General features: G+C 48.2%; 1 protein-coding gene across 1 annotated transcript; it reads right to left on the minus strand.

Annotated features, from left to right (window-relative positions):
* Positions 1–278: 278 nt before the first annotated feature.
* Positions 279–21,652, minus strand: st14b (ST14 transmembrane serine protease matriptase b). Its single transcript, XM_061735656.1, has 19 exons — positions 21,383–21,652; positions 18,074–18,233; positions 15,889–16,022; positions 15,534–15,604; positions 15,218–15,414; positions 13,095–13,130; positions 12,784–13,012; positions 11,732–11,868; positions 10,618–10,715; positions 10,058–10,158; positions 9,405–9,538; positions 7,577–7,681; positions 7,378–7,485; positions 7,108–7,224; positions 6,520–6,642; positions 6,254–6,437; positions 4,482–4,753; positions 2,788–2,921; positions 279–1,808 (listed from the first exon to the last, which is right to left on the minus strand). Exons 1-19 carry the CDS (start codon positions 21,422–21,424, stop codon positions 1,647–1,649), a joined length of 2,544 nt encoding a protein of 847 aa, XP_061591640.1. The 5' UTR covers positions 21,425–21,652; the 3' UTR covers positions 279–1,646.
* Between the last annotated feature and the right edge of the window lie 3,453 nt (positions 21,653–25,105).

Consider the following 25,105-nt stretch of genomic DNA (forward strand, 5'->3'; position numbering starts at 1 on the left):
CAGATCACACCGCCCATCACTGTTGGGACATCAGCTCCAAATTCACAGATAATAAAAAAAAAAAAAGAAGAGTCCTTAAAAAAAAAGACCTGGGTTATATCAATAAAAGTGAAACAGGAGTCCACATCATCTAAAGTCTGTCCAAGCTCACATTACAAATTTTAACATGTTATTTTAAACGAAACAAAAAAAAAAAAAAACACGATCTCCGTTAGACCTTCCTCTTCTGGGTACAGAACATTATTTATCTATCTTGCTATAAATGTGTTGGTGATGGTCTCTGCATTGGTTGGTTCCTGCTTAAACGTTAATAATCCTTTGAGCAGATGAAAGGAAATCACATCTACAGGAGTGAGTTTTCTGCAGAAGAGTAAAAATCCCTTCGTTGGTTCCCCACAAACACAGGTACTCTTGGGTTCGCGTTGGCATGTCGCTCTTTTATTTACACAAAAACGGACCTTTAAAGTCGTTACTGAGACCAAACGTCTAGGAAATCTCTTTCCTGTGGTAAGAGACTGGGTTTTAAAGTTGACAACAGAAACACCATGAGTTTGGTTCCACACAGCGAGAAAGATGAAGACGGTTCTCCAGAGAAAAGTCTGTGTTCTCGCTGGGTCTCACGTCTCATGAGAACGAAGGAAGAAAAACTCATTTTAACAAGTTCTATCTACATGTCAACTCGACCTGAAAAAATTAAGTATTGAATCTGATCAAATGTTACACTTTAGTTAGGTGCCCACCCTTTATATTATTATTATGAATTATTATTATTATTATTATTATTATTATTATTACTTTACCTTACATCTTCAAAACTACAGCTCTATTAAATGCACATTCAGGACAAAAGTACATAAAAGTGACAACAAAACCCTAAAAACATAAATAAGTTAAGAGCATCCATATGAACAATCAGTGCAAGACATTAATATCACAAGAAAGAAATAAACTAAATACATGCTCAAAAGAAATAAGGAAAAAACATAAAATGCACCTTAAATAATTAAAAAAGAAAATGCAGTACAAGCAGAAAAGTTTATGAACTTAGTTAATTTGAATGTTTGTAAGTGAAAAATATTACTAACAGCTAAATATCGGTACCTATACCTAAGAATATAGAGGTGTACTGTATATAAAAATACATTTTATTTTTTGTTCATCCATCTGTGAGCTGTCTGGGGGACCCAGGACGCTTCCCTGAGGAACGCCGAGCAGCTTGTCTCAAAACTGCAGATGATTTCAGACAATTTCTTTCTACAATAATTGCTCTCAGAATATTTTATCTTTGTTATTTACAGGCTGGTTGAATGTTTCATTGTCCTTCCCTCAGGCCATAAATGAGGGTCTACATTCGTACAAAGTTTGTTTCTGCCCGAACAGAGAGCAGCTGAAGGACTGTTGTGTGAAGGCACCTATTTAATCAGAAACCATATTTATCTCAACATTTCCCTTTTGTTAAATCCCAATCCCTTCATCACTAACAGCTCCTCTCTGCTGTTGCTCTTCTGCACTTTTTTGTACCACAAAAAGCAAAAGGATGAATTGTGAACTTGAAAGTTTAAAAATGTGGACGTAATAGAAAGTGTCTTCACAACAGCGGTCACCGTTTGTGTCCCAACAAGCTCTGGAAACAGCGGATGTGTCTGTTATACTCCGCTGTTCTGAGTTATCCAGCTGCGGAATTTGGTGACGCGAGTGTAGACGCCGGGTTTGTTCCTGCGACCGCAGCCTTCGCCCCAGCTCACCACGCCGGCCAGGAAGACCCGCCCACTGGGGCCAGTGACGGACAAGGGCCCGCCGGAGTCGCCCTGCGGGAGTCAGAGAGGAGAGTTGTCAACGGATCAGAAGGTTTCACAAGTTTACGCAACGTTCCTCCTTCCTTCAAAAAGAAGATTCTGATTTGTCCTCAAACTCAGTAAGAAGCTCCACTAGCGTGAAGACCCCAAACTGAACAATGTTGGATTTATCAGGGTCCGGGCCCACACCTCCGTCAGGCCCACACCTCCGTCAGGCCCACACCTCCGTCAGGCCCACACCTCCGTCAGAGTTCAGACAGACAGCCTGATGTTACGTATCTGCTGCACTTTTAACCATTCATGCAAAAGGTTCATAAATCTGACACAATGGTTTTAAAGGGGACCTATTGTGAAAAACAGGTTTTTTCTTGCTTTAACATATATAAAGTGGTCTCCCCTCAGCCTGCCAACTCAGAGAAGGAGGAAAGCAACCAAATTCTGCAGTGTCTGTACAGCCGCCCGGATGAGCCGTCCAGTGTGATGTGGATCTACGAGCCGTTCAGATTCTGCTCCCGTCGTTACGTAACGACGGGCACGATTTACATAGGTTGGCCTCCGATGCGTGAAACCACGCCCACAACTAACTCCGCCGGCCGGAGCTTCCGCCATTTTTTCGTAGCGGTGTATCGCGTCATTCAGGCAGCCAATCAGCACAGAGCCTCATTATCATAGCCTCCCCGCCCACTCAGAATCCCTCATAGATAATGAGGTTAGAGACTGAGAAGATAAAGACATGTTTTAGAGGCTGAATTTCTAATTTATTTAGCAAAAAAAAATCAAAAGCTTGTTTTTTAAGACATTCAAGGCCTGTTTAAAATAGCCATAGATGCCATAATAGGTCCCCTTTAAGTAAGGGCCAGAAAGGTTGAGCAGACAATTGTAACAAATATCCAAAGCTCGGACTTGGGGCTTGAACATCATGTATAATGCAGTAAATATGGAAGGACATACTCAGGGACTACTTCCATCAACGGATGTATCCAGAGATTACCTGACAGGCGTCCACGCCCCCTTTGAGGACTCCGGCACAGAGCATCCTGTCAGTGACATCATCCATCAGACTCTTGCAAACCGTGTCGTTGACGATGCGAACCGGCGCCTTCTGCAGGACCGCTGCTTTGGAACCTTAAAAAACACGATAATACATGTGACCAGAGTTGTAGTAGTTTAGGATTTTTAAATAGTTTATTTTTGTTAAGTTTATCAGTTGTGTGATTATTTCAGTTTAGTTTTAATTAATTTCCAAAAAACTATTTGGAATAATTGACACAGGTTTACCCAATCAACTACAAAAACCTGGAGGATATTATGGATAAGCTAAACTCATCCTCCCGTTGTCTCAATATTTCACCCACAGCTTTCTTCAAGAAAGTTTTAAGGACACTGAGACTGCCCTTTGTCAAGGTGTTCAATGAAATCCACATAAATACAGAGGAAGAACCACAGTTCTGGTATTATTGGACCTCATCGCACCATTTGACACCAATGACCATGTTATATGACTAGAGCGACTGCAGAGCTGGTTCCGACTTTCTGGCACAATACTTAAAGGACAGGGACTACTTTGTATCAATAGGTAACTTTACATTGGAATCAACAACAATTACATGTGGAGTTCTCCATGGTTCTATCCTAGGACCCCTCCTATTTAACATCTACATGCTTCTGCTAGCTCAGATAACAATAAGCAACACGATAAGTTACAACAACTACACAGATGACACGCACCTCAGAGAATAGACTTAGGAATACTTCTGTTAGTTTATAAATCAATGTATGACCAAAATACATCAGAGACTTCTTGTTGCCATAGCAACCATCCAGACCCCTCAGGTCTTCTGGTTCAGGTCTGCTCTGTGTCCCCATAACCAGAACCAAACATGGAGAAGCAGCATTCAGCTTTTATGCTCCAATTTGTGTCTTTTTGATGAATTTGCAGTATTTCGTGGGGGCGGTGAAATATTCCACTCACTGTTCAAACTGCACATCTGGATGAATCTTTGATTCTACATTTTTCTGTGGTCTGTTTGGTATGAATCGGGAGGTGTTTTGGGTTGTAATTGGCTCGTAAGTCAACTTCAGTGGGAACATAGTTCCTTGTATGCGTTTGCTCTTAAGATTGTTGCATCTCATTTTATGTATTTGTTTCCACACAAAGGAAATGCAGGAGTCAGGACACATAATTATTAGATTTTGGAGCAGGTTGCAAGTTCATGTTGTCTCTTCAATCAATCCATCTCCACTGCTTTTACTTTGCCATCTTCCCAAAACTATGCAGGTGACAAAATACCATGGTTAAAACGAAACATGATAAGAAGTAATATCAGGAGAAATGGACCAACTAAAATCCAGACGTGAACCTGAGATGCTGCGGTGGGACCTTAAGAGAACCAAAAACCTCAAAATCTGAAGCGGTGTTGGAAGAAACGGAACAGAACTCCTCCACAACCATGTGGGACATTGATGAAATTAAAGAAATTCAAAGATCTCTCCGAGGGTGTATGGTGCGATGCTCTAGACGTTACGGTAAATGCACGCCGAGCGAAGGACGATGGTTACTGAAATGTTGTAGCTTCAGAACCAGAATAAAAACACGGTTCTGTGACAAAGCAGCCAAAGCCGCCCGAGACTTCCTCTGAGCATCCAAGTGTTCAGCCCGTGTTTAACGTTTCAGCGTCGCCTCACCTCCCTCCCTGGTTGCACCCCAGCCGGTGATCCAAGCCTCTCGGCCCGCGGGGAAGTCGTAGGTGGGAGAGGGCAGGCAGATGGGCCAGATGTTCTGGTTGAGGGGGACGCTGGCATCGAGCTCCATCAGGGCGATGTCGTTGGCGTAGGTGAAATGGTTGTAGCCCTGATGGGTGATGATCCGCTTGATGTTCCTCCTCACCGTCCACTCATTGGTGTGGCCCTGCACGTGAAGCCCCAGGAGTGCTTCCCACTGGTCCGCCTGGGAGAACCTGCAGCGAAACATCAGGTTGTGACTCTCAATGGAAAGAAGTACAGGTTTATTCTCATTCTGCCTCCTGGTCTGGTCTGATCTAGTCTAGGACTCCAGCTGCTCAGCAGTTCTGGATCTTCCTTTTCCTTTAATGATGCTCCAAAGGCTTTGTGTTGGTGAAGGGTCTGGACTGCAGGCAGACCAGTTCAGGACCCGGACTCTACTGCTATGAGGCCATGTCTCATAGCGGTGTGTGGTTTGGCATCGTCTTGCTCAAATATGCAGGACATTCCTTGATAAAGACATTCTGTGGACGGTCAAATGTGGCTCTCTAAAACCTGGATTTTCCTTTCAGCAATGACGTTTCCAGATGTTCCATAGACACTAAAGTCCCCCCAGACTGCCGGAGATGGTAACATGCTGGAAGGTCCTCTCATTTTAGTCTGGAGGGTTAGGGATTAGGGTTAGGGGTTAGGTTAGGCGATTGCGGCTCCCCTGTGGGTAACTAATACGCTTCTCCCTCCACCGTTAGCGTTGCAGAAATTGGAGAAGGTAGTGTTGTATTCTGGCTCAAACATCCGTATGCACAAAAACACTTTGTCAGTGGCGTATGGTGTGGTACCTCAGTGAGTTCCAGAGGTTTTTGTCGTGAGATGTGCTGTATGGTGTTAAGGGAGCTCTAGGCATCCCCCATGAGTTCATTCGGATTATGGAGGATCTGGTGTCTTCCTATGTGGCTAGTGGGTGTATTTTGAGAGGAGGAGAGGATGAGGTGAAGAGAGAGGAGAGGGTGATGAGAGGATGCAAAGAGGATGGGGTGAGAAGTTTGAGGTTTGGGGTTATGTTTAAGGTTAGAATCAGATGGGTTTAGAGTAAGGTAGCGGACACGAATAGGATTAGATGGGTTTAGGGGGGTCAACCACTTGACTTTCTGGGGTTTTCTACCGACTCCATGATGTGGTGGATGTTACAGAACCATGTCTGTTTATCACAGATTAGTGAACCCGTGTCCATTGTGACCTCTGAGACTCCGCCTCTCTATGAGACACCAAACCTATAAGAAGAGCATCTTAGTACACCCAGTCCTGTCTGCTCAGGCAGGGTGGAGAGGTGGATGGGACACGCGCACCTGTGTCCCATCCGCCTGAGTGGCTGCCGCTCTCCACCCTGCCTGCCTTTAAAAGGGAGCTGGACAGCAGCGGAGGGGCCGATGGAGCTGCTGCTGAGGAGCTGTGTGTGCTTGTGCACGTGCGTGGTGAAACTTGTGGCTAAATAAAAAGGGTCTGCACGAAACTCCGTGTCTCTCCATCCTTCGGTCGGGCCCCCGTGGCACTCGCCCTGCCACACAGGTCTTTGGTGTCCATGTCCAAGCTCTTTGAATTACCTTGTGTTGAATTGTGCTATACAAATAAACTTGCTTTCCCTTGCCTTGTGTTACATTCTAATGTGAACGAAACAGTTTTCAAATCATTCTGTTGGACACCGTTTGCCGCAGTTTCACCATCTCATCAGCTCCTACTTGTTGGATTGAGTGTCCTGGACGCAGTGGGCAGCGGTCAGCAGCCAGCGGTCGCTCAGCACCGATGCTCCGCACACGTGACCCAGTCCTCTGGCGTGGAGGCTGACCTGCCAGGGCCACTCCCCCTGCTGCGACACCTGACCGCCCACGATACGAGAGCTGCGGAACGGCCTCATGCCGCACTCTGAAAACACACACGGAGGTGAAAACGCACGTCAGTCAGCTGTGTGTGTGTGTATCTGTGTTTGTGGGAGAGAGAAACGTACCGCAGTCGGCCTCGTCTGAACCGTCTTTGCAGTCCTCCACTCCGTCACACTCGGGGTTCAGTTTGCTGATGCAGTGTTCGTTTTTGCAGCGGAAAGTGAAGTTGGAGCACTGCAGCAGCAGAGCTGTCCAGAGACAGGAAACATCAACACAAACATCAACACCGACTCACAAACATCAATGCAGAGAGAATCTTTAAATGAATAGAAAAACCTTCAAACTAGACAGAGAGAACGTTTGTCTTCTGCGTCTCTGATGTCAAGCTCACATGACCTCTTAAATCTGCTGAGATCCATCTAGTTAAACCTTTGAGAGGGGAAGGGGTGGAGTCTGGTTTCAGGCCCCGCCCTCTGTCACCGGCTGCGGTACAGTGGTTTATCAGGACTGACGGGGAGGGGGGGCAAGAGTCCGGCTCCGTTAGACTCATCTGTGGTTATTTTCTGGACCGAGCGGCATTGTACGCCCGTTTCCAGCTGCGTTTATCAAACGTTCCTTTCACACCCACATTCAGAGGGCTGATATGAAGATGTTATCCGCCAGCATCAATAATGGAAGCAGGTGTGAAGTTCAGGACACGTTTGGTTTCTTACATTTTGCACATGCTGACTCATCCGACCCGTCGCCGCAGTCGTCCTCTCCGTTACACCTCAGGCTGTCGGAGACGCAGCGACCGTTCCTGCAGGAGAACTCTTGGTCTGTGCATTTCACTGCAAGAAAGATCAGATGTGAGACTCTGACCTTCACCTGCGGCCTGGTTTCAAGCCCGATGTCAGTTCACATCACAGACACCTGAACAAGTCCCGCTAATTAAAATGGTACGTGTTAAATCTCTACGCGCGTGGTGATCGACTGGAACCCACCACAGTTTTCTTCATCCGTTTTGTCTCCACAGTCGTCAAAGCCGTCGCACCTCCAGAACTTGGGTTTGCAGAGACCGTTCTTACACTTCATCTGGGACTCCTCACACTCTGGGAGGACACAAAAACAAGCTGGACAGTTAACCAGACTCTAAACCTGCTCCTGAATGGTAACTCAAGAGTCTTGGGTGGGGGGACTCACTGCAGTTGACCTCGTCGCTGTGGTCTCCGCAGTCGTTCCAGCCATCGCACTTCAGGGTGGCGTTGATGCACAGGTTGCTGCTGCACCGGAACCGTCCCGGACAAGCTGATCAACAACATCAAACAAGACACCTTCACCCGTCGGCTCAGAGCTCTGCAGGTTCGGGCTGCAAGACCTGGACTTTTCAAATGTGTAAAGTTTCCGAGGGAATTAAGAGCGAACAAGGTTCCTCCATTCTGCACAGATCATTTTTAGAAACCTCCGTGACCCCAGGACTCCCATGACCCCCATGAGCCCATGACTGTCATGAGTCCCCGCGACCCCAGGTTAGCAAAACGACTCACGTCACAACTAAAAACCCGTGTAAGTGAGTGGCCACTGAAGACACCATCTAAAAACATTGGAGGTGTGGCTTCAGATGACGGTTGTTATCAGATTCTGACCGTTTCTCCCCAAATCTCCTGCCAGACCTTTAAAGGCAGGGTAAGTGATTTGATGATGACGTCACGTCTGTTGGTACTTGAAACAAAACACAGAAGGGTAGCTCCTCCCCTTTCTTCCAGTGGTCCTGAAGAGAAAACGCCATCATAACATCATCATAACCCCCCTGTTAAGGTCCTCTCAGACCAGAGATATTTAAAAAAAATGTGTATTATTATTATTAGGAGTGTAACAATATATCGTGACACGAAATTTCGCGATACAAAAACGTCACGATACGTGTCGTGGAGGTGACAAACTGTAGCATAATATTGGGTTATTAATATTAATATATTGTGTTTACTAGTAACCCGCATCCAATTGGTGCAGTGGGATCACGTGACGACCGCGCCTCGACCCGCAGACCAAAATCTGACTACGCTCAGAAGAAACTAGTACCGTTTTGCGATCCCAATCGCGGGACTCTTGCTGGGTTTTGAGCTCCAAACTTTTACTTATAAGGTGAGCGTGAATCAATCTTTTTTATGATGTAAAGATTGTGTAGCGGGATGAAACAATAACGGGGTTCACCTTACACCCTCAGGCAGGGAGCAGGTGGCTGAAGCTCTTCTCTGTCATCAACTAAATAACAGTCATGTTGCATTTTGAGTTTGGAACTTTTCATAGTTTATTTATTTACTTTTCTTTATTTATTTAAATTAAATTTCTGGAAAAGAAAAATGTCAAGTCATACATGAGGGAAACTATTCAGTTTGTGGCAAAATATTTGTACTTGTATGAAACTGAAGATGCATAATGCAAACCTGACATTTACTTTTAGTTCAGTTAGTGGATAATGGTTGGCCTGGCTTTCTCTTTAAAACTTAAATAGTTATAAAGCATTACAAACTGGAACAATAGGGCAAAGACACAGCATTGTTTTGTATTTTGTGTCTTTCAAATAAAAGACAATTTTTTCCAGTCATATGTTCCTCATGCAAGGTTGTTAAAAATATACTGCTATAATATCGTATTGTATCGTTATCGTGACCTCAATATCGTGTATCGTACCGTATCGTGAGATTAGTGTATCGTTACATCCCTAAGTATTATTGATGATAACTTCCTTTTTCTTTTTTTTTAAACAGCGTACCCACAATCAACAGCTCGTGCCAACGTGCATTTGTGTACTTTGGAGGTGTGGCTTCAGAAGGAGCACGTTGTTCTTACTGGTTACTTAATATACTTCCATGTTTTGGAAAGTTTCCAACTTGGACTTCCTCTAAAAGCTGCAGCTTGAATTCCCAAGGAGATCGAGATCGAGCTGAAATTTCCAGGCCTTTGCAACCGTAAAAATGTATTAAAATACCGTTGGTTTATTTTGGGAAGAGTGAGAGGTCTTTCTTACGATCGGTCGGGACAAAAGCTTCGTACTCGGCGGTGAAGCCCTGGTCCACGTAGGATGCATCGGACGTGAACTTGATGGTCATCTTGTTGCTTTTGCTGGTTACCACAGAGTTTTTTAGGTTCCTGCCACACAACCTACAAAACAGAGAGAGAACGTCAGGTGGCACCGCCGTGCACGGCCATCCCACCACCTACACAACTCCAGACAATGTGGAGGTCCTGTCTCCAGATTCGTTTGTTTGGACTAGAGTTCTGTTGGGACGTTGATGATGTCGCCCTGTGACCCGTGACAGGACTGGGCGGGTGTGGTAAATGGATGGATGGGCTTTGATGATGGTTGCTAGGGCAGTTCCTCGGCCGTCCAGCTCAGGGGAATCCTAGACGACTTGAACAGAAGTCGTCTAGATTCTTAAGAGAGTCCAGTTGTCTTCTGCTCAAGCTTGGTGTTGGAGTGATGGATGGACAGAACTTTGTGGTCGGGACTTTGGACATTTCTGTGGAGACGAGTGGCTTCAGAAGATGAGCGGCTGCTGTGATCTCTTATTTCTGAACTATCAGAGAACAAAGAATCGGGGGCCTCAAGTCTTGATCGATCAACCGTCATCCTAGAGTCCTAGAAGCAAGAAACAAAGCAGAAAGCAGCTTCTCTCTCACCTCTCATTGTTGACCTCTACGTAGTCGTTGGGACAGTCTTTACTGTGATTCCCCACAGAGAACTTGTTGAACTGGATTTTCACAAACTTTCCTTTCGGGGCCTGGAAAAGAGAGGACGGAGACGATAGAGGTGTCAGAGAAGTCTTTAGTCCAGCAGGGACGTCAGACCTCTGGAGGGTGGGGACGCCAACAGATGGGGTGATGAAAGTGAAAACCAGTCGTGGTTGGACTTCATGACCCCTTTATCTCCAACAACGTCTATGATGACGCAGGGCTCGGTAACAACAGATGGTCTAATCCTACATATGGTGTAATCCTGGACACGTGACTGTGAAGGAGCTCCTCTGTCCTCCAGATGTTCACCTGTGGGCTGTGATGTTTCCATCATCACATCACAACTACAGTTGTTGCCAGGCAACAAACACCACCCTGATGAACTCTGGAGTTTTGAAACCGGCCTACTTTCCGATGGTTTCTCACCTCTAGAAATATTTTCCCTTTGGGTATCAATTAAGTATTATTCAGTTCAGTTGAATAAAATGTGATTAGTGTGGCTTTACCTCGATGTTCCAGACACATGACGCTCGTGGAGGGTAGTTGTTGGGGAAGAAGGGTGAAGAGATGGAGCCTTTGTCCCCCGTCAGTTTCCCTCCACACCCTGAACAACAAAGACAAACAAAAGTCAAATACAGACATTAGATCCTCTGCAGACACTTCAGTCAACTCTGAACACCAACATCCATGCGCTTCCATCACTCTCTGTACCACGCAAATAAGAATTGCTAATAAAAATCTGCCAAATGGGAACTTCACAAAAATATCCATCACAAGGGGTCAAGGTGAGGATCTTTTTTCTGGTGATACGAACTGGGAATATTTCACAAAACTGAGAAGAAACAGCTTTCCATATCTCCAGGTCTCGGGACGTACTCGAGAACTTCTCTTTTCTGCAGGACCCAGTGCTGCTGGTCGCGGTCCAGCAGGTCAGAGCCTCAGATAACGGTCAACTTTCATGACTTTTCTTTTTCCTTTTTTGTAACTCTAGGGGCCTTTATTTTGAAAGTCAGACAGAGAACAGAGAAAACTTGGGTGGAGAGAGGGGGGCGCATGTAGACCGGGATTCGACCCTCCGCTGCCTGCACGAGGGGGCAGCCTCTGTATGTGGTGCCCCCTCTCAACCCACTGAGCTATCCAGGGCCTGATATATCTTCAGGTTTATCATCATCTCTGATCCTCCGTCCGGCTCCAGCTTCAACGAGCTGTAATTTGTAACTGAAGTCTGCGTCTTTTTTGGGGTAAAATAACGACCATTAGAGGCTGGACCGAACCGAACCCGTACAGATTCCAGACTACACAAGCATCAGACGTCCTCACATGGATGTGGTAAGATGTATGCCGGAGGTCCTTCCTGTCATGACTGAACTGTTGCCTGCAGAGGGACCGACCAGGATCGCTACAGGATCAGTTCCCCGTACTCTCAAAGCACCCCCCACAAAGTACCCCAGGGGACACAGGCAAACTCCGTCTTCAAGTCCATAGAACATGTGGACGAGTTGAACAAACTTTCTCAAAGGTTGGCACATCCAACATTTGGGAAACCCTGATGAGGACAATTCATGAAATACAGTTTAAACCATAAAAGTTCAGTTCCTCCACAAAGAACATTGTTCTTACCTCCGTCATCCAGAGGGATCTGCGAGTACATGGCTCTGAATCCGGGGAAGTTCTTCTCCTCGTTGGTGATCAGCGTCAGAAGCATGACGTTTCCAGAGGACAGGTAGGTCAGAGAGTCGTGAGGGTATCCACACTGCCTGCAGACGGACAGAAGCAGATGCATAAATACAGACGGACAGATGCAGACAGGCAGATACAGAGGGACAGATGCAGACGGGTGGTATTCTGTGGAAGCTTCAATAGAAACGAGTAAAACATGAGTCACAGTCTACCTTAAAACGTCCCCCAACAACGGAGCTACAGTACCACCCTGATTCAGTGACGCTACCAGAACACTGATACTGCAATACTAACGATGGTACCGAGACCCACGGGGGGCAGTATTTCACCAGGATGTGATACAGGTGGCCACGCCCCCAGATGTTGGCGGTACTGCAAAAGGGTTTGGCAGGTTTCTGGACGCATCTAAAGTGATGTATCGACGACTTCTGACCTCAAACACCGCCAGGAGCTCAACATGGAGATGTGCGACGTTGTGTTAAATTTCTACCAAACAAACACGGCGGATTCAAGTCTCGCCATCGCAGCACTCCAAGACTTTATTTCAGGACCTTGGCCAATTACGTCAAAGTGGGATCGTCTTGTCTTGTGTTCAGACTTTACCAAAGAGTAAATACATCCTTGCTTTCCCCCGCAAGTTTAGTTTATTGCAGCTGGGTTTGGACCCTCTGACCGCAGCACCAACCAAGCGAGATGGGTATACTCAGTTAACACCGGTCAAACTAAAACTAGGACGAATTGGAGGTCATCTGAAGACTTGGAGGTCAGGACGAGCTTCATCACTTCATATTTGCCGAACTTAATGACTAAAGGAGGCACAGAAATGATTTCCAGTGGACCTGCACCGATGATAACGACGACACCAATGAATCTGAAATCTAATTGAAATAAAAGCACAGGTCCAAATGAGCTGGTCCTCTAAGAACCCAAACCTCTTGAGTTTACTGCGATGGAAAAGCGGGCAGCTCCAAGCCAGCAGGGGGCAGACTTACTCCGTCAGAGCACGGCTCTCGATGGGGGCCAGCGAGTCGTAGATCTTCACAAAGTCTTCCCGACAGTCGTCCTCCAGGATCAGGGTGTGGAAGTCCAGCTGGACGCGGTGCTGTGGGTCGGCCCGGAGCCGCCACTGCTGGTAGATGTTCGAAGGGTACGAAGCGTCGGGGAATCCCGGGGAGTCAATGACCCCCGCCTTCCTGACGTGGACGTTGGTGGAGTTTTTATCTGCACAGGTAACACAGGCGTTATGTTGATGCTGGGAGAACCTGGGATGGCGTGCACGTCTCTCTGATTACACGGATCTCACCTGATATGGAGCTCCTGCTCATGCGAGGATCCAGAGCTGCCAAAACAGAGACCAACGTCTTCAAACATCACACATTTTTACAAAAACTATCCCAGAATGAACAGACGTGTGCAGCTCTTCGGCGACCCGTCTGCGCGTTAGTGAACTGATCCCTGACTTCCTCTGCTGTAACGCCGCCATCTGCTGGTCAGTGACGACCCACTTCCACTGACAAGACCTCATTTATGACCTCGGCATTAACACACGAAGGACCTGAAACAGCCATTTCTGATGTGAATGCTGGGATGCATGAAGGAAAACGTGACGGGAGGACCTGCGGGGAGGCTGGGAACGCTGGGAACGCTGCATGAAAACAGCTTGGAGACGCAGATGGTGAGGTGGTGAACTGGAGCCAGACTGAAAATGTGAAGTGAGAAACTCCCACACATTTATTTTCAATCTGCGGCCCAATATTCATAGATCCTGGTTATAAATACTCAAATGAGAAGCATTGTTCTGCCACAAGAAGCTGCAGATTTCATTCCTCGACTTCAGTGACTTTTCAGTGAAAAGAGAAGCCAAACACCCGAGAACAGCAAAGACACAAGGACGTGTCCAGGAGGTGGAGCCACATCACTTTTATGTCCTGGCAGGATACGAAGCAGACAGGACACGAGACCTTAAGTCAGCTGGAGGAGCATCAAGTTCATACCAACCGGGGGGAAAGCGCTTTGAGCTGCTATACTACAGTTCCTGTCGATACTAAACGTGCCCCAACACGAAGCCCTGACGGGCCCCTTAATGCACACACCCACATGTAAATATGTGCACGTGACATGAAAACACTGGTCTTGAAACAAGGTTCCACGTGTTCTCAGGGAGCGTCCTGCAGGTTCCTGCATGTGCGTTCTCCCCGTTCTCCCGTGCCGGCGTCACTGTTGGCTGCAGTACCCCCAATGGCCGTCGTGGTGAAGGGTGGCGCTAGAGAGTCTCATTTCTTAAAAGGAGCCTCAAGCTCCTTTAAGCATAGCCACATGCTAGCTGTCGTACATTAGCTGCTCAGCTAATGCAGCTAATGTGCAGAGGGTGAACAAAGATCTAACAGCAAAGTCAGTTTTATTTTAAAGATAATACGGCTTGCTGTGCCGTCAAGTGTACTAAGAGACGCTGCGTGTGGTTCTGGGTTGGTCTGGAAGGTTTCGGGTACCTTTGCTCGTGTCTGAGGGCTGCTGGCTAAGGACACCAGCCGGGCCGCCTCGGGACACCTCAGATCATTTCAGCACCATTCCGAGTTGATTAACCGAAGCACTTTCCAACATGTGACATTGAGGTCAGCCAGAACTAAAGCCTCAGATATATACTTGCAGTTCAGACCGCGTACGCATCATGGCCACCACGTGTATCCTGCGTTCATTTGACGCGTCAACGTGCACATTCTCAAAAAGAAACTGAACGCATACGTGACCTGCAGTTCTGGCTCTGACTTTTCCAACTGTTGCCCTGCTTACTTCCCCCTATCGGTCACCGTCGGTACGCTCTCCTCGCGTACTACGCGAGCGACGTTGCAGTTGGTGGTGCACGCGAACGGACGCGAACGGACACGAACGCAAGCACCAACAGCAAGTATATCTGGGGCTTAAAGCCAGAACTTGCTGAGATCCGTTGGGACCGGAGATTTCTGCCCACCCTGGTCACTGTCACCTGTGGGTTTAGCAAGCCTACCGCCCTCGGCTCAAGAGTGACGGCGGTCCCAGTGAAGCTCCACTGGTCCAATCTGGCTCATTCCAACCATCTGCCCATTCTTGGTTTGACCAGGGTTCAGCGATGGTTCCCACCAACATAGTGCTGAGCAACTACAAGGAAACAAGGCTTCAGAGAGTCTCTAGAAAACCTGTGGGGGACATTAACGTCCAATCCAGAGGAACCAGACCAGTGGAAACAGGATACGCGTTACCACAACGCCCCAGAAGCATCATCTGCCTCAAAAGCTTGGAAGACGTGAGCGCATTTCATTTCAATCATCAGCAGCTTCTCTGGAGGAAGGCAGCTGAGAACCCTATGGCGCATTGGCGCCCCTCAATCATCCACCACGCGATGGACGGTTCACGCAGAGCAGCTGAGGACGTAGCTGTGAGCAGTCAAACCTCCAGACATGACGTTGTTGACGTTCAGGGTGTTTTGGGGTCTCAGGAGAAGTCGTCCCTGGCGGCCCTGATGACCGTCATCCGCTGGCTCCAGGGACTGGATGGCTTGGTCCAGGGCGGACTGCTGAGGTTCGGGAACTTCAAACTCCGACTGGTAGTAAGCCACCACATCATCCCCATCACTGCCGTCTCCTTCACTGTGGTACCAGAAATACATGGGAGGAGGTTAGAAACCGGGATCATCAGATTCAGACTGGACTCTGAGGACGTCTACAGGTGATAAAGTCACATGAGCAGGAAGCAGCGTGGAGGTTACCTGAAGGCCTGGACTGTCGAGCTTTTATAGTATTTGCCCAGAACGGAGTTTTTGGAATAAAGGAGTTTCAGCTGGAAGAGAAAAAAGGTAAAAACCACAATGTTACTTCCACCTTCATCCATGGCAGAGGTGGTTGGTGTTTTCTTTTCCTTGCCACTGTTTGGCTTAAGGTTTTTCTCCCACTAGAGGAGTTTTTACCTGCCATTGTTTATGTAATAACTGCTCTGGGGTCATGTTCTGGGTATGGGTCTCTGGAAAGCGTCTAGAGACAACTCTGTTGTATTAGACGCTATATAAATAAAATTGAATTGAAATTGAATTGAATGTGATGCAGTGAACTCCCATGACTCCTCACCTGCTGGTTGACCTGCCTGGCCAGGTCTGCAAACCCCCGGCTGCTGGAGTCTTCGTACTCGGCCACGAAGGGGTGGCTGCCGATTCCCATGGAGCCGATGTAAACCCTTGTCGTCCGGACATCGCTGGAACGCACTGAAGCCACGGGGGGAAATACAATATGATCAGTATTCATGTTGTTTTTACTTTTTAATATGTTAACTCTGGTACTTTTCCTCATGAGGATCTTCCAGACCAGGGACCCTGCCTACTGGGCCTGTGGGGTCGTTGCCGTGGGGATCACCCGGTCGGGGCAGAGAAGAATAATCAGTTCATGAACCAAGACTGCATGAACGTGAAAGAGTAAATGTGGTTATTCAGAACGACTTTAGAGATCCAGTCTGGTCCTCCCCGACAGCAGGCTAGGTACGGCCCAGCTCGGGCCCCGGGACGGGCTATATGGACTGGGCTGGGCTGGGCTGGGCTGGGCTGGGGGGGGGGCGGGGTGGGGCCCACGGGCCCAGAGGAGATTGAGATCTGGTCCATGTCTGGTGGATCTGTGGACAAGTTAAGAGAAACCTGCAGATGTCCTGCCCTTTTTTTCTCTTTTGTGTATGTTTGCAGGCCGGAGCTTCAGGAGCTGCATGCTGACCTGCAAGTCCCCCCCTCTGATCATCCCACTGCTGCTTCCACCTGTCTGTATGGATGTCTGGTATATGCTTGCTGACATCCTGGCCTGTTCTGGGTCTCTGGAAAGCGCCTAGAAACAACTTCTGTTGTAATAGAGGCTATGTAAATAAAATTGAATTGAATTGAAATTAAATGTGAGCTACGTCTGGGGCATCAGGGCCATCAAGTCCGTTTTACAGCCCAACACTCTCACACATGTCCACCCATGTTTTTGTTTCAGATGCAGGTGGTTTTAGTCGGAAAGATCTACAGAGAACGAGCGGAAAAAGGAATGTTAGGCTCATAGAAGGATGTTTTGTGGTTTTCACTCATCAGTGACACCAGTGATACCAGCGCTGCTAAACCTCCTGTCGGATGAAACTTCACTTTCACGACACACCCCGACATGTCACAAAGTCAGTGGAAAATGAAAGTCATCGCTGCATGCATTCCTGCGCCGTGCGTTTCTGGAGCGGCGGGTTCATCGTAGGGGAGGTGGCAGGACAGCGGTGTCAGCGAGGTGTGACGACGTCAGTCTGCAGAGCAAGTTGAACGAGTGTCGCTGAAACTGTTTACTGGGAACTCAGACTCGTTTCTGAGGAAACACACCACCTATGCATGTCAGCATTCGCCGCTGCGTGTCTGCGTTCAGACACAAACATTAGTCTGCTTACTATTTTCCCGGGGTCGTCTGCTGCGGCGCCGCCACCTCTAACTTAAACTTGATGGCTCCTTAACCCCTTCTCCCCAACGGACCTGGTACCAGGTCCAGCAGCTGTGTGCACCAGTTCATGTGTGGAATTTTTTTTCTTTGGTTTATCACAATTTGCTCAGGCATATGAACATTCACATTTTTTCTGACACTTGAAATGTATGTATATGAGGTCTTAGCGCTCGATTGAGACCAAGATAATGCATATTACCCTTATAATTGTGGAGATATTGTTGATTTAATTCGGATAGACCTGTTAAGGCGAAATTCACCTCCAAAATCCCTAGGGGTGAACAGGTTAAGAACTTTGTAAAGTTAGTTGTTTTACAGTTTGGTTGCTTGTTTTAAATCCGGCAGCATTTACGCCACCTCTGGAGGCCGTTTACTCCAGCACATATCACCGCTGCATTTGAAAGGAAATCCTGAAGCTCCACCCAATAGCTCATGCTCCGCCTCCTCTCCTCCTGCTGAGGACAAAAAGGAAGTTGCAGCGCCATACTGCACAACTTCCTGTGGTGGCTTTTAGAAGGATAAACCAGTCTGGCAGTCACAACATGCCACTCAGGGGACCCACCACCGTGCACGCTGCAGACCTGCGGTCCTCCTAATCCCAACCAGAACCAGAGTCATCAGCTGCTCCACGGATAAACGTTCACATGAGCGGGCTGGTGCAGGACTACAGCCAATCAGATGACAGCAGTCTGCACGCCTCCTGTACGTGTGTGTGTGTGTGTGTGTGTGTGTGTGTGTGTGTGTGTGTGTGTGTGTGTGTGTGTGTGTGTGTGTGTGTGTGTGTGTGTGTGTGTGTGTGTGTGTAGCAGCTCACAGTGGAAGTGCCAGACCAGCAGTCCGGTCAGCAGCGCCAGAGCGGCAGCGGCAGCCAGCAGGCCCAGTCCGATGCACAGCTTCCTGCGGCCCGGTTTCTTCTCTAGCCGCTTGGAGTCCGTGGCGGGCAGGAACTGCATGTTGGCGTCGAAGTCGACATCCTGCAGACACGAGAGGACGTCAGGTTCGTCATGCGTTTGCAGCAGAAAACCTCCGCTTACCCCTGCGACGCTGCAAGCGGGCCGGTTTGCCTCCTCGGGTTAACGTCCGTCACCGTGTCACTTTCTGACCGTTGTAACCGATGGATGATGTCTGTGGTTGCATACGTTCATCAGGTTGTAATCATCACGTTGTATTAGGCTGTACGACCAGCACAGATTATTATTTTTATTCATTAACCGTCAGTAAAGTCCATCGGGTCCCTGATGCAGTAACATACAAACGTTAGAGCCCTCTTTCAAACCTGCACCCTTTCTGTGTTAAAACAGAATAACATAATAATCTGAATTTAGTCTGTCTTTGTGGCAGCAAATATAACCTCGGGTCAACAACATATAAAAAAAACTGCAATTATTTTATTAAAAAAGAAGCTGAGAAGAAGGAAGAACATCGTGGGCATTCCTGACTACACCCTAGTTCTTCCATAGGATCTAAAGGCTGCAGTCAGCAAGAGATTATCCACAAGTGTGAACATTTACCGGAAGCTCAGACCTGAGAAACCTCAGAGGAAAACAACCCAGAAGTGCCTTATCATAGCCTAAAGACCTCAGTGAACATGTCCAGGAGAACGCTAATAAAGCTGCAGAAGAAGAGTCAAGTCCAGGAGAATACCTCCCTGACTAAAGACAACATGAAAGCACGGTCAAGGTTGTCAGAACATCTCAAGGCTCCTAGAACAATGTCCTGTAGTCAGACGAGACCAAAGTGGAGTGGCTTGTCCTTAATGCCCAAAACCATGTTTGGAGAAAGCCGAACCCAATGACCTGGGTTGGGCAGGTCCTGCCAACATGGTGCTGTAGGACAAAAAGACATACGAGCGATTTCCCAGTGTTTGTCCAGTTCTTCTTATACAGTCTACAGGACTTTAGTGAAGTTAGTGAAGGGAAGGAACAGGCAGAGGTGGGGCAGAGATGGAGCAGAAATGGGGCAGAGGTGGGGTAGTTTGCATGGATCTTTCTCTGCAGTGTTGAACGTCAGGTGTCATATTCCAACACTTTCAAGTGTTCAGCGTCAGGCCGCTCGCTCTGGGAACCGGTCCAACAGGAATGTCTGCTCTGCTGAGGTAAGCATACCAGCATACCGATCCTCCGTGGAACCTTTGAGTCAGAGTCCACACCCACTGGTGGGGACGTCCCTGCTGATCAGGGTTCGTCTCAGAGACAAAGCTGCTGGGCTCCCCGATACCTGGAGAACTGGGTTCACTGTCTGTAACTCCAGCTGAACCGGGCTCAGAGGAAATGTGGCCTGGACGGGTTAGTCCAGGGCAGGTGAGTCCAGACCACCCGTACAGGCCACCCGTCCCGTAAGCAGGGTTTTGACCTGTCCACCAGTCAAAAACATGGGGAGAAACCCAACAAGAACGGGACTCTGCACTGCACTGCCCTGCAGGACCGGGAACTGGCCTGACGAGACGCTTCCTCACCTGAGAACCGGCATCATATCAACACAATCCGAACGAAACGGATAATACTCAGAAAGCTCCAAACACGCGTCTAGAGGTCTGGTTCCTGGGGGGACGTGTGGAAAGTTCCCGTCAGCCCAACAGGAACCCTTGGAGCTGCAGACCTCTTTGTTGATTATGTAAAGGAGAAGCCCGGCCCGGGTCACGATAAACGGTCGTAAAGATATGTTTATGGGGATAAGCCACAGGAATGAGCAGCATCCTGCTTTCACACAGATGATGGGTGGTTCTCTGTCTCACGCCTCAGAACTACGGTTCTGCTAAAACAATGAAGGTGAATGAAACTGGACCTCCTGGGCTCAGAGTGAAGGTGCAACTAGAGAGTGAATAAGGAGAGGGGGTCTCCAGGTCTCCGGGGCACCTTCATACTGTCATCTGGGGTAAAAGTAGGGATGTCCCCACGACAGGAAACGTCAGGCTTTTAAGACAAGTTTTAAAAATGGACAGTGAGGAAGATTGTCCAATGATTTAAAAAAAAGCTTGTTCCATAATTTTGGAGCGGCAACAGAAAAAGCTCTATCTCCTCTGAGCTTCTGCTTTGACCTCAGTTCCTCCAGGAGCAGCAGATCAGCTGACCTGAGGTGCCGAGCAGGAGCGTGGGGGGGAAGGAGCTCAGAGAGGTCAAGCGAGGGCAGGCCATTTAAATATTTAAAAACAAAAAAAATGGACTCTAAAATGCACAGGCAGCCAGTGGAGGGAGGCCAGGATGGGAGCTATGTGCTCCCTCTACTCCAGTTAAGAGGTGAGCGGCTGCATATTGCACCAACTGGAGACGTCCAATGACTGACTGACTCCAAAATAAAGTGCATTACAGTAATCCAGCCGAGATGTGATGAAGGCATGGATTACTGTTGTGCTGTTGTGCAAGGAAGAACTTCACCTTTGCCAGCTGTCTAATATGAAAATAGCTGGACTTCACCACAGCATTAATTTGCCGATCTAGTTTAAAATCACTGTCCATCTTAAAACCCAAGTTTGTGACTGTTGGCCTTTAATAATCTGCCAAAATGCCCAAATCAACAGGGGGGGGTTTACAAGGGCCTCTGGGACCAAACACCATCACCTCTGTTTTTTTATTGTTGAAGTTTAAAAGGTTAAGGCCATCCAGGCTTTGAAGTCTTCCAGACAAGCCAGAAGTGGTGTGGGGGAGAAGGCATATTTATTTTTCAGTGGCACATATATCTGACTGTCGTCAGATGCCTTCTGTCACAGAAACACTATCAGCCGGCATGTTCACAGCAGACCTGATCCACTTGAACAGTAGAAGATACCATTAAAGACACACACACACACACACACACACACACACACACACACACACACACACACACACACACACACACACACACACACACACCACACACACACATCACATAAACATAAAACAGTTTGTTCAGTATTCAATAACATGTTACATCATCACGTCTCTGAACCGGTAAACCACTAGACCACTAAACCCAGTTCAGAGTAACCACTAAATCACTATACCCAGTTCAGAGTACCCACTGAACCACTAAACCACTAAACCCAGTCCTCTCTCGGTCGTTCAAAACAAACCGAACCTGCCGAGCTTCAATCTCGGCTGAAACTGGCCCGCGGTGACGTCACCAGGATCCAGGTCCGACTCACGTGTTTCAGCGGGAACTTCTGTCCTGAGTCCAGCAGGTCCATGACCCCGCAGTCTGTCCCGGTTCTGCTGTTGTTGTTCCGCCGTCACTCGTCCGTGTGTCCCGGTCAGAGCTGCGTCATGGCGGCGCAGGTGCGCTGCGGCAGGTGTGTGTGTGTGTGTGTGTGCGTGCGTGTGCGTGTGTGTGTGTTCGTGTGCGTGTGCGCGCGCGTGTGTGTGTGTGTAGGTAGGTATGCGCGTGAGCCTCCAGGTGAAGCAGACACCGAAACGGAGACGGGATCCCGAAACTCCTGCTGTCAGAGTCCAAAGTTCCCGAGGGGGCGGGTTCTGGGCGGGAACTAAGCTGGGGAGGAGGAGACAACAGGTGGAACCACACCTGAGCCCCCGAGTTCCCGTCAGCCCGAGGAAAACAAGGTGATTTAGAGCTGAACACAGATTTGAGACGCAGACTTCCACCTGCATTCACACTGGGCTGTAGGACTCAGCCAGGGGGGCCCCGATCCCCCGGCCAGATGTGATGGTCCCCGAACCCCCGGCCAGATGTGATGGTCCCCGATCCCCCGGCCAGATGTGATGGTCCCCGATCCCCCGGCCAGACGTGATGGTCCTCGAACCCCCGCCAGGTGGAGCGGTCCCCAAAGATGTGCTGCAGCTGTTGTTCCCCCTCTACCTGTACATGTGGTTGCTATGCAGTCAAAATAAACAAAGAAAGGTGCAGCTCCTAAGGATGCTGGGATTAATAAATCTGCAGCCCACAACCCACAAAAGTAAAATAAACAAACTTCATTCTCCACAGCTGGATTTTATTATGATAAATGATGGAAAACACATCAGGATTGTGGACTAAGGTTTTTATGAACCAGCATGTTATGATCCTTTATCTGGACTCTGTGAACTCAATTAGACTCAATTTGAACACAATAGAAGAAAATAGACAATTTTCAATGGACCCATTGAACTGGTTTCCTCCCTGAGGTTCCTTGAGATGATTGTTGCTGTGAACTGGACCATCACGGGTCAGGACCAGCTAAGCTAAAATAGTTTGTGTTTCCTGTCCGTGGGTGTTACATCATGTGCCACAGACCTGAGAAACCTCAGGTCTGCACAAGCAGACCTCCACCCGGAAGGGTCCCTGCCCCGGCTCCCAGCTGGCCCACACCTGCAGAGCTGCAGAGCTGCAGCTGGTGCTGAGCTCCTGGATGTGAAACCTAACTACAGAGACCCAAGCTGGTTCTATACCCGACTGTAAATATGTTGCACATTGTTACCTGGAGGTTCAATGGATCCAGTCCCTGGTGGTCTGTAGGCGAACCACGGGCCTGGAACCAGACCTTAATGGACAGTAGAACCGTGGTTCTGGATCTGGATCTGTCATGAAGACGTTGTTTCTCGCAGCCACCGGCCGGCCCTCATCAGGATCTCCATCGGTGCTGAGATGACCAAACCAGAACCTCAGAGACCGTAGACCTGGTCCTGATGCTGCTGTGATCCACAGCCTGGACAGCCTGGACAGCCTGGACAGCCTGGACAGGGAGGTCAGTTGTCCCACCTCAGGAGACGGGCGCTCAGAAAAGACGCGGCACACAGGTTCTGTTTCTGTTGTCTTTATTAGTGGATGGAATATACACCTCTGTGCTTTAATGCTGTTTTCTCCGTCAGTCATGGTTGTCACCTGGAGTCGCCGCTCGGCGAGACTCCCACGTCCTCCCCTCCCGGCAGCACCGGCGTGCCGCGGGGGCTTGAGAGCGGCGCCTCCAGGTGTCTCCCTGTCACGCAATGAGGGCCTCTGATGTTTTCACTGGCATCAGACCCTGGAGGTCGCCCACAGCTGACCTCCAGCTCGTGCATCAGGACGACTGAAACGATCCCGAGATTAACACGTGACGGGGTCAAGTGAGGGTGGGTGTGTAGCAGAGGACGAAACGACCTGGGTCAGCCAAAATACTAAAACCACCAACAGCTGGAAACAAGTCACCATCTCCATGGCAACAACACTCGTTAGAGCAGAGGCATCGAACCATTGGACGGGAATTTTGAACCTGGCCTATAAAAAGCCTTTCTTGTACCTCACTACCGCATGCGATGTTACAAGAGTAACGTGCGCAAGTACCAGCCATGACGCTGGGACGTAGCAGGAGGCAGAACACCGAGCCGTTGTTTACTCCCAAAACTGGGAACTGGCAACTAATGTCAGGATTCGTGTCGTGCTACGTGTTGTGTTACGTGTCGTGTTACGTGTCGTGTTACGTCTCCTCTGTGCGGCCGTACAAAAACCCGACAAAGGTGCTGGGCGGCAGGAGCGATGTTTGGGAACGTCAGAGAAGTATTATGGAGTTCCTGGAGTCGGACTCCACCAGAGGTGGTTTTAATGTCGAGGCTGATTAGTTTAACAACAACACTGAACAATACTAATGCTGAAAACAGCCTGAAAACACAAGTCTGAACTTTTGGGACAAAATCTGTGAATTCAACATTTAAATGAATAAAAAGTGTTGAACAAAAACATGCCTGACTTCGTCCTTTGATGGCTGATGCCACAGCAGGACTGTGACTCTCAGCCGCCATGCGGTGGCGCCACCTTCATGTCACATGATCTGCTCGCCAGCTGATGTCACAGTTGACACAAGTTTACTTTTAATACTTTCTATAGTATTTACTATTTTTACATTTTCAGTCTGTAAATGTCTCTGCCCTGATTCAGTTTTATGGGAAGTGTGTGTTTATGTAATAATTGCTCGGGGGTCATGTTCTGGTCTCTGGGAAGCGCCTAGAGACAACTTATGGTGTAATAGACGCTATATAAATATATAAATAAATCTGAATAAACCAGCCTCTGAAGCCAAATCACAAGAAGGTCAGAGAAACGTGTCACGGTGGGGCCTTTTTATGTGAAGCACAAAAACAGGAAGTCCGACAAGCCCTATATTGCAAGAACTTTGTAAGATTTTGACTTGGGAGCCTGTAGAGGTGGACCTTCTAAGGTCATAGTTCAGGCCGTGCGTTCCTACAAAGATTCGATCAGTCAGAAAACTCTCATTTCACTCATGTCACTGATGGCCAAATGAGAATGCTTTTGTTTCCTCTTCTTGTGGGTTTTAGATGGTCTGAAATAATTACAGCTGGGTTCAGATCTGCTGGGGAGGTGGATGTGGAGGTGGAGGAGGATGGAAACTATCGTAATACAGCCATAATTCTGTTCCTGCTCTTGGGGAAGGTGGGCGATCCCCTCCATCTACCCTGCTGCTCTCTGTCTCGTCAATCTACTGGAGCGTCTCTCTGCATATCCTCTAAAAACTTCTAAAACCATGCACATGGTCAGCTGGTCTCTGACGAGAAGACAGAGCAGAGGGGAGCCTTCTTGCCCCGACGGGATACACGATGGACTCCTGGAAGACGTGGAGGGTTGTGTGACTGTCTATACTCGGTCGAGGATGTTGAAGATGTCTACATAATTGAATTTCTGATAACAAGATTTCTGCCTTTTGGAGTTGGCACTTACCTGGCATATCGACACATTTGGAAAAGGTCTGTAGCTATTCTGGCGCTTCCAAGGCTGCCTGGTGTCTGAAGGATAAGCTGTGCGACCAGCACTCAAAATCACTAACTGGACCCGTTCTTGAACAGAATCGCAGGCTAGCTGTGGCCTTTGATATCATCAGCGGGATGGAAACGACGAGAGAAGTTGAAGCTCGACTTGGCGGAAAAGTGACCACAAATTCGGCTGT

This window comes from Cololabis saira, chromosome 12, assembly GCF_033807715.1.
Source record: "Cololabis saira isolate AMF1-May2022 chromosome 12, fColSai1.1, whole genome shotgun sequence".
Classification (NCBI taxonomy): Eukaryota; Metazoa; Chordata; class Actinopteri; order Beloniformes; family Belonidae; genus Cololabis; species Cololabis saira.

Excerpts from the sequence above, each read along its gene's own strand:
- st14b (XM_061735656.1), bottom strand. The coding sequence starts at position 21,424 with ATGGACCTGCTGGACTCAGGACAGAAGTTCCCGCTGAAACAC. Across the intron at positions 15,415-15,533 it reads TCGACAGTCCAGGCCTTCAG|TGAAGGAGACGGCAGTGATG; the intron begins GTAACCTCCACG and ends CTGGTACCACAG. Across the intron at positions 6,643-7,107 it reads TGAGTCAGCATGTGCAAAAT|CTCTGCTGCTGCAGTGCTCC; the intron begins GTAAGAAACCAA and ends GTCTCTGGACAG.